The 11,843-nt window shown below is 31.1% G+C and overlaps 5 protein-coding genes across 6 annotated transcripts; 2 read left to right on the plus strand and 3 right to left on the minus strand.

Moving 5' to 3' along the window:
- Positions 1-1,216: 1,216 nt before the first annotated feature.
- LOC115878998 (mitochondrial cardiolipin hydrolase-like) lies at positions 1,217-2,102 on the minus strand. Of its 2 annotated transcripts, none has more exons than XM_030895621.1 (2): positions 1,654-2,102; positions 1,217-1,592 (listed from the first exon to the last, which is right to left on the minus strand). In XM_030895621.1, the coding sequence occupies exons 1-2, from the start codon at positions 2,069-2,071 to the stop codon at positions 1,366-1,368; spliced, it is 645 nt and encodes a 214-aa protein (XP_030751481.1). In that variant the 5' UTR covers positions 2,072-2,102; the 3' UTR covers positions 1,217-1,365. The 2 variants fall into 2 exon arrangements, with proteins under 2 accessions (XP_030751481.1, XP_030751480.1); XM_030895620.1 differs by having other exon boundaries at positions 1,648-2,102.
- A 121-nt stretch (positions 2,103-2,223) lies between these two features.
- Positions 2,224-4,109, plus strand: LOC115879000 (ADP-ribosylation factor-like protein 13B). Its single transcript, XM_030895623.1, has 3 exons — positions 2,224-2,370; positions 2,462-2,905; positions 2,975-4,109. Exons 1-3 carry the CDS (start codon positions 2,333-2,335, stop codon positions 3,747-3,749), a joined length of 1,257 nt encoding a protein of 418 aa, XP_030751483.1. The 5' UTR covers positions 2,224-2,332; the 3' UTR covers positions 3,750-4,109.
- A 156-nt stretch (positions 4,110-4,265) lies between these two features.
- LOC115879002 (ubiquitin-conjugating enzyme E2 J1-like) lies at positions 4,266-6,248 on the minus strand. Its single transcript, XM_030895625.1, has 7 exons — positions 6,094-6,248; positions 5,832-6,037; positions 5,640-5,769; positions 5,404-5,588; positions 4,956-5,054; positions 4,769-4,899; positions 4,266-4,712 (listed from the first exon to the last, which is right to left on the minus strand). Exons 1-7 carry the CDS (start codon positions 6,128-6,130, stop codon positions 4,631-4,633), a joined length of 870 nt encoding a protein of 289 aa, XP_030751485.1. The 5' UTR covers positions 6,131-6,248; the 3' UTR covers positions 4,266-4,630.
- Positions 6,249-6,309: 61 nt separating this feature from the next.
- On the plus strand, positions 6,310-8,167 carry LOC115879001 (UDP-GlcNAc:betaGal beta-1,3-N-acetylglucosaminyltransferase-like protein 1). The gene is made up of 8 exons (XM_030895624.1): positions 6,310-6,461; positions 6,523-6,742; positions 6,795-6,859; positions 6,926-6,994; positions 7,087-7,250; positions 7,309-7,461; positions 7,518-7,797; positions 7,953-8,167. Exons 1-8 carry the CDS (start codon positions 6,441-6,443, stop codon positions 8,031-8,033), a joined length of 1,053 nt encoding a protein of 350 aa, XP_030751484.1. The 5' UTR covers positions 6,310-6,440; the 3' UTR covers positions 8,034-8,167.
- On the minus strand, positions 7,826-11,644 carry LOC115878999. The gene is made up of 3 exons (XM_030895622.1): positions 11,316-11,644; positions 9,678-11,257; positions 7,826-8,286 (listed from the first exon to the last, which is right to left on the minus strand). Exons 1-3 carry the CDS (start codon positions 11,540-11,542, stop codon positions 8,153-8,155), a joined length of 1,941 nt encoding a protein of 646 aa, XP_030751482.1. The 5' UTR covers positions 11,543-11,644; the 3' UTR covers positions 7,826-8,152.
- Positions 11,645-11,843: the final 199 nt, after the last annotated feature.

Here is an 11,843-nt window from a genome sequence, read left to right on the forward strand (position 1 = left end):
TTTAAATTCGTCACTTTATTAAAACATTCTACAGGGTGCTTCAAACTTTCGGTAAAATATCAATATTTTGTTTTCCCTCGTATATATAATAGCCAGATGATGGGGAGCTTAATTTTTAATTTGAAAAAAGGCTGACAAAAGCCAAATAATTTACCTACAAATTGCTTAAAGAGTTATCAAAATCGGCCAAATAGAACAAAATAAATTGAACTTTCAAATAGATGAAAATTATGAAGGTGTCTGGCCGGATGTATTTAAAATTTTTACTCAATTTTTTTTTATAAAATATGTGGACAATAATATAGCGTACATTTTCAAAATATATGCGTGAATATACAGGGTAATCCTAAAAAGTTGTAGATTTTTAAATGCAATGCGTATATATTTTTTGGTATGAAAATTTGCCTGAAAAAAATACGGTAGTGTCAAAATCTATACCTACAGAGTATATAGGTTTTGAAATAATATGACCATTTTTAGATTAAATTTTCTATACATTTAAAGTTATATCAAAACTACAATTTGCGCTACGGCATTGTGCCCGCAGGAAACCAAAATACGGATTTTTTCGGAACACCCTGTAGATAGATAAACTTTTATAGTCTTAACAAAATATAAAAAAAACATATTTTTTGAACAATTTTAGTATAAAATTTAAAATTAAAGTGACTACAATAGGTAAGAATAGCTTTATTAACAATATATACAAAAAAGTAGATTTATATCCCTAACAGAAAATTATGAAAATGAAATTTTATAAAAAATATAAATTTTATTTGTTTTCCGGCAACCAGATATACACTATTTAAAATTTAAATTTAATGTACTTTCTTTTTACAAAATTTATCCTAACATTTAATTAGTTGCTAATTCTTATAATTATTATTAAATAGATTTATATAGTTTCGACACCCTGTAAATCAATATCGTTGAAATATTTATAAACTGTTGTGACCCCTGTGGACAAAATACAAAATGATCAATCATCTAAAATAAAATACACGGTTTATTTTTTTATTTAACATTCATATTGTTCTCACTTCTCAAAGATCATAATTCTTAGAAAGTTTTTATTGTTCTTAATACTAAAAACCCACTTTTAATTATACAAAGGGTTGTTAATACAATATATTTCATGTTTTCTTTCAGACCATTTTGGTGATTCTTTTTAACATGGATATACCTACCATTTTTTTTGACTCAAAAATAACAACGATTCAAAAAAACAATATATTTCTGAGAATTATGATAAAAAAATAAAAACAAAAACAATTTATTCTACCAAAGTTACTTAACTAGATTCAAAATGATAATATATCACAAATTTTTTTAACATTAAACTAAAATAAACTATTTTTCCTAGAGCTAGTTATCAAACATATTCCATAGTTCTTCATATTCTTCACTCAATTTCTCTATCATATCCCAATTATTTGTTAAAATCATCGACTCAAAATTCTTACAAAATGCCTGTGTTGTTGCATTGGCACTACCAAAGAACATTTTTGCACTCAGTTTGTCTTTTTCATCAATTAGGCAGTATTTGTGGTGCATCAACTGTTCTGAAGATTTGGGCATTTTTATTTCAACACCTAATAAATAAATAGTTAATTAGAAGACTATTGATTATTTATAAATACAAATTACAGTTACCATTCTTCTTAAGACCACCAAAAATGTCCTTCGAGACCGTACTTTTACTCATTGTTTTATCTGTTATAAGACGAACACGTACACCTCTTTGGCTTGCTGTTACAAGTATCGCTGCAATTTGATTTAATGTTAACGTATACATGCACATACTAATGCTACTTTTTGCGCTATTTAAGTAATGAATCAGTCTTTGCAAGTAGGTATAGGAGCAGTAATCCCCACAGTCTTGTTTCCCAATCAAGTGTGGCCTACACGAGAAATTCGTCGGCCCAAAGAATATACACTCGTAATAGCTCTCATCCTCTTGTTCTCTAAGTTTAGCTTTCAGTCTTTCGTACTTTTTCATGCACAGGTACCGTAAAAATAGAGGAATTGAGGTAAAAATTGTTAAAAATGTAACAAAAATTATTTTACTCATTTTAAAGTAGGGTTATGTAAATGACAACCATACCATAGATTAAACCAACATGTTTTGGTTTACCAGTTACCACAGATACAGAGCAATAGACAACAACTAAATTTCGAATAACCCTGGCAGCTGTGGCCTCGAAAATGGAAACAGCTAACTTCACAATAGAAGAAAGTATTGATAATCGAAATTTATTTATTTTCAAATTTTGAAAACATGCAGGAAAAGTCAAAAAACTTTTCTATATGAAATGTTTCAGCGAATTTTAATATGGGAAATTGTTGCTGTAAGGACAGAAAATCGCGCAGGTAAGTTCTTGTATTAATTTTATACATTGTGCAATAAAGTAGGTCATTTTGATATTAAAATTTCCAATGTTTGTATAAATTCTTATTTTAGAGATAAGATATCCCTTTTATTAGTGGGTTTGGACAACGCAGGTAAAACCGTCACTGCCAAAGGCCTAGCCGGCGAAGCTCCAATACATTCCCCTGTCCCTACAGTAGGATTTTCAGTGATAAATCTAAAATATCTTCATTACGATGTTCGAGTGTTTGATCTTGGTGGAGGTCCCGGAATTAGAGGCATTTGGCACAAATATTTCGTCGACGCACACGGTATCATCTATGTCGTCGATTCCTGTGATGCTGAGCGTTTTTCAGAGGTCAAAGACACCCTGGAAGAGCTACTTTGTCATCCCAAAGTCAGTGGAAAACCGTTGTTGATATTTGCCAACAAACAAGACAGAGAATGTGCCTTAGATGAGATCGATATCATTGAGTGTCTTCAAATAGAATCTTTAGCCAATAAATATAGGTGTCCTACTTTAGTACAAAGCTGCAGGTAGGTATATTTTATATGTTGAGGTGCAAAGCTTCATATTTAGCTTAATTTTTTTCTTCTGTATTTTAGCGCTAGCGTAACTAATATTAATAAGTTAGATGAAGGAATTAAGACGGGGTATGACTGGATCATGAGCTACATAGATAAAAATTTCAAAGAACTTAACATAAGAGTTAAAATGGATGTAATAGAACAAGAACTACAAGACAAGGAAGAGATAATCGCTAAAATTCAAAGAATTCGGGCAGAACGACAAGCTAACACGCTAGTTCAGGATCCTGATGTTATACAGACATATTCTGAATATGAAAAAATGAATTCCAAAATGAACGGAGGTGTGTGTAATGATGTTTTAGTCTTGGACGCTTGTTCAGACACCGACGAGGATGTTTCAAGCGAATTATCCGATTCTTCACTGACATTCCCTGCTATATATCACTTAGCAGATCAAGGTATAGAACGTGAACGTCCAAAGAGCGCCGTCCAGCTAGTGAAGCACCAGCTCCAAATGAACAGCGAACTCAGGCGTTCGCAGAGCGCTAAAACCAGGAGAAACAAGACTGCACCGATTAATATCTTTCAAGGAAGAGAATTTGTGCCTAGTTCAGCAAAAGAATCAGTGAACAGATCGGTAATTCTGGCTAAACCGCCTTCACGTAACCTTCACTCAGCCGATGGCAGGATCTTCTGTATAAGCAACAGAATGGGGCCCAGTGGAGATTATTATGACACATCCAGGGAGGTTTTTACCATTGAAGACAACTTTAAAGTACAAAAAATGACAGCGCAGGAAAATAAACGGGAGAATCTTGTGAGGCAGTTGAGTATTGTTGATATTGAGTAAGGTTTGTTGTTACAATTTATCCGTAAACGTTTCTTTTTTCGTGTTTTTAAAGGAAAGAATATTTTTGTATGACTGGAAAATGATCGAAAAAAACGGTGTCATGGTAGCCTTTGAAACGAAAATTTTTGTTGTAAAATTGTTTGTTACACCTCAAGCGTTTTATTCTAAATTAAAAGATAATTTCTGACTAATTTTTATTTCAGTTTTTAATAAAAAATCTTTTTCGAAGCCTACCATGTCGCCGATTTTTTTTTCGACCGCTCGGTATATTTAGAAATAAGGGTATTTTTGCTTCTAGTCCTTAATTTTAGTTTGTTATGTCATAACATTAATAAAAACTTGAGAGTTTATTTTCATGAACTTATGGAAATTATTTTTTTAATGTTATGGATGTGAAATTTTTTATATGTGACTATAAAAATAGATCTCAGCTTTGCGAAACCGATCTAGTCAAGGTATTTTTTGTATTTTTATATAAGGGAGCACCACATTTGTTGATTTTGAATGAAAAAAATATATAAAACAAAAAAAAACTATTTTTATTGCCCTTTCATTTTGTACATTCTTAATGATTGATGATCTCTCTTACAAAAACTGATAAAATACTACAATTAACCACTCTTTTTGAGTTTTACTTCTTGAAAATTTACATAATAAAGATACTGGCACTAGGTATATACTAAATATATTTAACATTGAAAAATATACATTTTTTAAATCACAAAAACGAAAATACTTATAATTTTTAGGAAACTTCCGCCTTATTTATCTACCCTGTTATCTACATATAAATAATAATACAGTTTAAAATATATATTCATATAAAAGTTTTTTTTGTATAAGTGTATATATCAATTGTTACTTATTACTTTATTTGCTAATTACATGAAAAATATTCGTCTAATCAAGAGGATGGCGATCAAAAATAGTATAATATAGATTGCTAAAGACCACAATATATCCCTGAAAAATTCATGAGAATCAATAATTTTATTGAATATATTTTTATATACACTCACTTATCCTTTGATGGTTGTATTTGATTGATCATATCATTCACTTCTACCTGTGGTTCATTTGAACCACTTTCAGCAATATCTCGTCGTCTCACACTCGTTTCTTCACTGTCAGGCTCATGAAACACTTTGGCCTAAGAAAAACTGTTAGTTTTAAATGTTGGTAAGTTAGAAAAGGTGTAGTACTAACCATTCTACCACACCTTGTTGGTTTATCATCTTCTTTCTCTTTGTTTTCTTCAGCTGATTCAATATTTTCTGTTTCTTTCCTGTTTGCATCTTCTTCAGCCTTTTTAGATCACATAAATAAGCTTGTGTTATAGTAAAATAACAATGACTAAAGAATACAAGGACAAAATGATACCAAAGAAAAAATTATTCAAACTTTCACAACAGGTACAAAACCAGAAAACCAAAAAATTCTTAAATATTTGTTTATCTACCTATAGACGTGATTCTTGGCTCTTTTTTCTTGCTGCAGCTTTAGTACTTGAAATTTGAACAAATCTCCATTGTAATAAAGTTTATACAAAGTTCACTACACACAACAAACTATTAAAAATCATCTCCTTTGTTTGGCACCAAAAAAATGGCATTTTTGTATCCTTTAGTCATTGCAAAATAATTGTATTATTTACCTTTAGCGCAATACTCTGCAACATGCTGCTTTCTTCCTGAGTTAGAGCCGGACTGCTTGCTGTATCACCTGTTATCAATTTATCTGCAATCTTTCCACACGTCGTGCATTCCCAGTTTTGTGATTTTTGTGCCAAGGTTTTTCGTTCCTCTGGTGTATAATCTAGTGAGCCAATTGTTCCTACACCTATTTCAAAATAAATATTGTTTGTAGAGTAAAAACATTCTAAAAACATACCTTTAGTGGGCATAAAAGCAATTAAAGCTAACAAAGCAGTCCGGATTGACCAGGAAGGTTGCCAAGTTTCTGGATGATATCCTGATATCGACAAGCATATTTTTTTGTTCACTTCAAACCTACCATTGGGCTAAATAAAAGTTCGTTTAATTCATTAAGTTGAGACTAAAAATGAAATCATACTATTCTTACAGTTAATAGGATTATGTTGGGTGGTTGCATTGGATACTGGGGTGGTAATAAGATCCTTCCATGATAAAATCCCCCTTCAAATTCGGTGTCGGGGGGTCCTCTTACCGTAAAATGCCACTCGAAAAGATTATCTTCGATAGGGCTGGCATAGTACTCTTCAGTCGGATTTTTCAACTCCAAAGCTTCTCTCATGAGCCTCTTCACGCCTATAAAAAATCGTTTAATGAATTATTTAAATAAATCCGATATATTTTCACGTTACCTGGACTCTTCAGGTTGTATTTCGATTCTAAAGACATACTAGGAATTTATTTAAACTCTTCGTACACGAGCTTAAGTTCTTTTTGCCAAATATTGTTTAAAATTGCATCTTTTTTTGACAATCAGCTGATAAAAGAAAAACACGTCAGGTTCAACGAGAGCGGTGTGAAGTTAGCGATTGATGTCAAGTGGAGCGAGCGGATGATCAAAACTTATTGCCATTTTTATAAATATAACCCTAGATTTCGGCCTTGAAAATAATTAGAATATTTAAATAAATTATTTAGTATGTACGTTGCATTTCGAGTTGTTTTGTTGCTAAATGTCTAGGCTAACATGTGACGGATCATGCAGCACCAAAAACAAGTTGTAAGTACGGGATTTGAAGATTATTTTATGTACAATAACAACAGTTTTTTCTCGATTTTAGAGTATTATAGTGCCAATATATAATGGGGCCCGCTGGATAAAACCCTGCTTTGAAAGTGTATTAAAGCAAACCGCTATAGGAGTCATAGATTTGGAGATATGTGTTTGTGATGATTGTAGTACGGACGATACTCCAAAGTTACTAAACGACTGGAAAAACACTTTTGAGAATTTTGGAGTGTCTTTCAAGGTTTTCAGGAACAACGATGAAACAAGAGGAGGTAAATCTGTAATTATTTTAATTTATTTTTGTTTAAAACAAGCAATTTATAGTGGGTTATTCGAAAAACAAAGCCGTCAGTATTAGTTCAGGAACATTTCTATGTTTCCAGGATATTGTGAGTAATATATTATGAAACAATTAAGTTTATAGGTAATATTTATTAAAGTGTTTGTGGTTTAAGGATGATGTCATGTTACCAGATAGGATAATGAAGCAATACGAACGAGCTCTCTTAGAACCATTTAATACGGTAAGAATATTGTTTACGTAGATAACGGTGTGATACAAATCAATAAATAGAGATTGATTATGTTACTAATATGTAATTTATTTTAAAATTAGATTGTAGGGTGTAAATTTAAAAGGGAACCATACAGTTCTACGGCTAGGTATACAAGATGGGCAAACTCTCTGACACAATTGCAGTTAAACTTGCAAGTTTTTACCTCACATGGGCCTACCGTTATCATGCCTACCTGGTTTTGCCACAGGATGGTATTTCAAAGGTAAAACATTCCTTAAAACTCAAAAAATAGTGATTTATTTTGAGTGAAATATTTTCAGAAATGGGGGATTTTTTGAGACGAGAAAAGGCTGTCCTGAAGACTTGGTATTTTTTAATAAACACCTAGATTTAGGTGGAAGAATATGCAGAGTCGACGAAGTACTTCTTATTTATACATTCCATCCCAATCAAACGACATTTTCAATTGACGAGTATAAGTTTCTAACTAATTTTAAGATAAAAATACATTTTTATATGGTTTTTTTAGGGAAACCATATGGAATTTAAGACTGGAACGATTGGAAAAGGTTATTTTGGCAAACTGGCCTAAATTTACAATATGGAATGCGGGCAAGCAAGGCAGGAAGTTTTACAATTCTCTGTCAAATGAGAACAGGGAAAAAGTTCTGGCTTTTTGTGACGTGGATTTAAACAAAATAGGCAAAAAATACACTGCGTTTGATGCAATTGAAAGAAAATTTAAACACGAGGTTGATATAATACATTTTAGGAATGCCATACCTCCTTTTGTGATATGTATAAAAATAGTAAGTAAATAATACACAACATACTTTAATTCATAAGAATATATTACAAAAAAATAATATTAACAAAACCAAATATATATGTAAATAACAAAATTCTACGCGAAAACATAAAGTACATTTTATTCTTTTCTATTACCTTATTTTTTTATTCCTAGGATTTGACAGAAGGGGTGTTTGAAAAAAACCTCAAAACACTCAACTTGAAAGAAGGAACAGACTACGTAATGTTCAGCTAAGCTTGAAAGCATTATATCTACACCAAGCAGTATTTTCCAGAATTTACATAATACATAATATAAAGTACAAATATAAGTGTAAATATTGTTTCTGTTTTTTATATTTTAGAAAATAAAGGTCATGGAAATACTAATCTGGGTTCGATCAATTGAGACCAAGAAAATTCTTTATGTTTACTGTTTTCCCTGTCTTCCTTTCCTTCCATTTCCAAAGACAATTTTCCTGAAGGTTGCACAAGTTCCTCATTGCCTCCTGTAATATATAAATTAATTAAGATAAACATAATAATTGGGCTACCCTGTATATTAAAATAAATTTATGACACAGAAGACCTTGACTATGTTAGATATACTATTTTTGTGATACCCTGTATAGTTTTTTTTACGTCTTTTTGATGTAAAATAAAGATAAAAAAATTAATAATTTCCTTCCTAAAAATATTCTGGCATAAGTTTTGATTTATACACAATATAAAAGTATATACAGGGTGTTTTAAAACAAATGCGAAAAACTTCAGGGGGTGATTCCTTGTTCAAAATAAAGGGTAGTTTGCTTTATAAACGTTGGGTCAAAAGTTAACCATTAGGGAGATATCGCGGTACAAAGATGGCGGAAAAATAATGTTTTTATTTTTTATCTTGAAAACGAAAAGCGATAGACTAATGAAATTTTATGGAAGCATTACTGTTATGAAAACATACTTTCTGGTAATTTCTCACTTTTTAAAATGAGTGGAAGGTGTTGAAATAAACTACCCTATCATTCTTGTTAACGAAATTAATAAAAGCTTATCAAACACATGCAAAAAATTAATTTGGATAGTTTAGTTTGTTTAGAAACCTTTTTATCTCTTGTGTTTTTTGATAAAACTCACCGATTTGAAATTAAAAAATAAAATGTAAAGCATTACATATCAGGACAAAAAACATTTTTAGATAAAGAATCTAGTGGGCTGCTCTAATTTTTTTAGGAAAAAATCTAGTCGGCCGCTGTCACTTTTTAGGATGTTTCTAATATTATTTTATTGACATTACTCTACTGCAATACGTTATCTAGATTCTTATTATTATCGTTATTATCACTAGATTCTTTATCTAAAAATGTTTTTGATCCTGACATGTAATGCTTTACATGTTATTTTTTAATTTCAAATCGGCGAGTTTTATCAAAGAAACACAAGAGATAAAAAAGTTTCTAAATAAACTAAGCTATCCAAATCAATTTTTTTGCATGTATTTGATAAGATTTTTCTTTAAATTTCGTTAACAAGAATGATAAGGGTAGTTTATTTCAACCCCTTCCACTCATTTTAAAAAAGTGAAAAAATTACCAGAAAGTGTGTTTTCGTAACAGTAATGCTCCCATAAAATTTCATTAGACTATCTCTTCGTTTTCAAGATAAAAAATAAAAACATTATTTTTCCGCCATCTTTGTACCGCGATATCTCCCTAATGGTTGACTTTTGACCCAACGTTTATGAAACAAACTACCCTTTATTTTGAACAAGGAATCGCCCCCTGAAGTTTTTCGCATTTGTTTTGAAACACCCTGTATATCAATAAAAGACTGTGTAACCTCACATGAGATTTTTTTAATCATCCTGTATAATGAAATAAATTTAATAAACTCGAATAATACTCACTCAGTATTTTAAAATAAACTGTAGCCCTATCTGCAATGTACATCTCCACTCTCCCCATTATATAACTTGATAATTGTGGAGTATAATCCTCAGTCATTTTCAAAATCCTGAAAGCTACAATATCTCCAATTTTGGGCAACAAATTGGGCCCCATCATGGGAGACGCCACAATATTGGTCTCACTGAAGATATTTTTGTTTTCTAAAATTATTGATCCTTCGCCTTCATCACTGACAACTATTGTAGTATTGATAACATTGTTTTCTATTTGTTTAGATTTGTGTTTGTCTTCCACGTTAGTTTCTTTTTTAAAAGCATTTTTATTTAAATCTTCTGTGTTCTCTTCAAATCTCAGATGAACACTCGGACAAGCTTGAACTTTCAACGATTTAGGTTCATAAAATTCAACTTTTGGTAGTTCTACATTATCTGGCTTTTTAGCAGGTCTTTTCCTCTTCCGAATTCTCTTTCTTCGTGTCACATACTGACCTGAAGTGTCACTCTCTCCAGAAAAAACTGTATCGGACTCTTTTAGACTCTCTAAAAGCAGACCCACACCTGAATACCCTTTATAGTTTTTAACAGGTTTAGAATAAGTTTTTTTTAATGATCCATTTATAGAATTAAAGGATGAGCTCAATATAGAATTATCTGTGTCTATATCTTGATTTAAATTACTAGAAGCCTTATTTGGAGTATTATTTTCAACAGAATTTATGGATATAGGGGTTTCAAATGGAACATTATTTCCTTGTTCAGTTTTATCAGGTACTATACCATTTAGATCATTTTTAGTCTGATCTGGTGGACTGTTCCTTTCAGATTTTTTTACTTCTGTATTGACTGTTGTCGCACTTTCTTCAGGACTGATAGTTTTCTCAAAGGAGTTGATAATTTCCCTGACAGTATTTTTTGGCGGTGTGAATTCATCACTCCCTGTATTATCCTGAGGTGGGGAACAATTATTGCTTGCTTCAGGAGGAGATTTATTGTTAATGACATCGATTCTAACAATGTTTACCTTAGTTTTTGCCAGATATTCATCTGTACTTGGAATAGGGGGTATGTATTTAGTGAAAGTCTTTATTGGTGTGTCTACGTGCCTTGACAGTCGAACTGTGTCAGGTATATTTGATCGATTTGCTGGTAGATTTACGTGATTATTAGATTTCTCAGTATTTTTCGACCATTTTCTAAGGAGATCTTCAGTTTTCTCTTTCAATTTGTTCTTTACTTCTCTCACAGTTTGAGCGCTTTCAATAATACAAATTTCCTCTTCTACATATTTCTCTTTTCTTTTATCTTTCTTTTTCTTAGGTTCCTCAAAAGCCTCATCTTCTTGCACGTATTTTTTATGCTTTTTTTCTTTATTTTTATTCTCTATCTCAGAATTACTAGTTGTCTCTTCAACATGCTTCTTTTTCTTTTTACTTTTCTTTCTTTTTGGTGGAACAATCTCGTCCTCTTCTGTAATTACTTCTAACGGTCTTTTACGTTTTTCATTCGAATTTTTTGCGGATTTTAAAGAATGATAGGTTTGTGTTAGGTCGTGGTTTTCTAGTTGTTTTACTGGAACTGCACTAAAATAAGTAATTCAAATTAGGAATAATAGGATGGAGAATATTAAAGGCTACTTACCATACTGTTTCGTTTTTTTGTAGGACACCGATATCTTCTGTATCGGGTAAAAAATGACCTCCAGCAGTTAGGAAGAAATCCTTTATAGAAAAAATATCACAAATTCGGGTTTCTAAATCCTTTACTGATTTTATAGAACTATTTACAAAGATGCGAGCTATTCGTCTGTGATCAAAGAAAAAAGCACTTAAGTCTACAATAACGGGAAAATACGGATTTGTACTCATTCTTAACTAATAATTACCGGCAATTAAAATAATAATTTACCACAAAAAATTATAACCTCACATTAAAATGTCATTTTCACTGTAGTGAAGTTAGAAGCGTAATCACTATAATCAAAATTAATTTCTAATCGATCTAAAGCTGCGTATATACAAGCGAGAGAACTTTGACTAAAATATTAATATATTTCAGTAAATATCTCCTTTTTAAATTTACTGGTGTATAAATTGGATAGGCTTTAGCTTTTTTCAACATTTAAAAAATAATCTTCCTTAAAAAAGGTCTTTTAAAAGCCAAAAGTTT

This window comes from Sitophilus oryzae, unplaced genomic scaffold (genome assembly GCF_002938485.1).
Source record: "Sitophilus oryzae breed Bouriz unplaced genomic scaffold, Soryzae_2.0 scaffold_154_pilon_pilon, whole genome shotgun sequence".
In the NCBI taxonomy this organism is placed as follows: Eukaryota; Metazoa; Arthropoda; class Insecta; order Coleoptera; family Curculionidae; genus Sitophilus; species Sitophilus oryzae.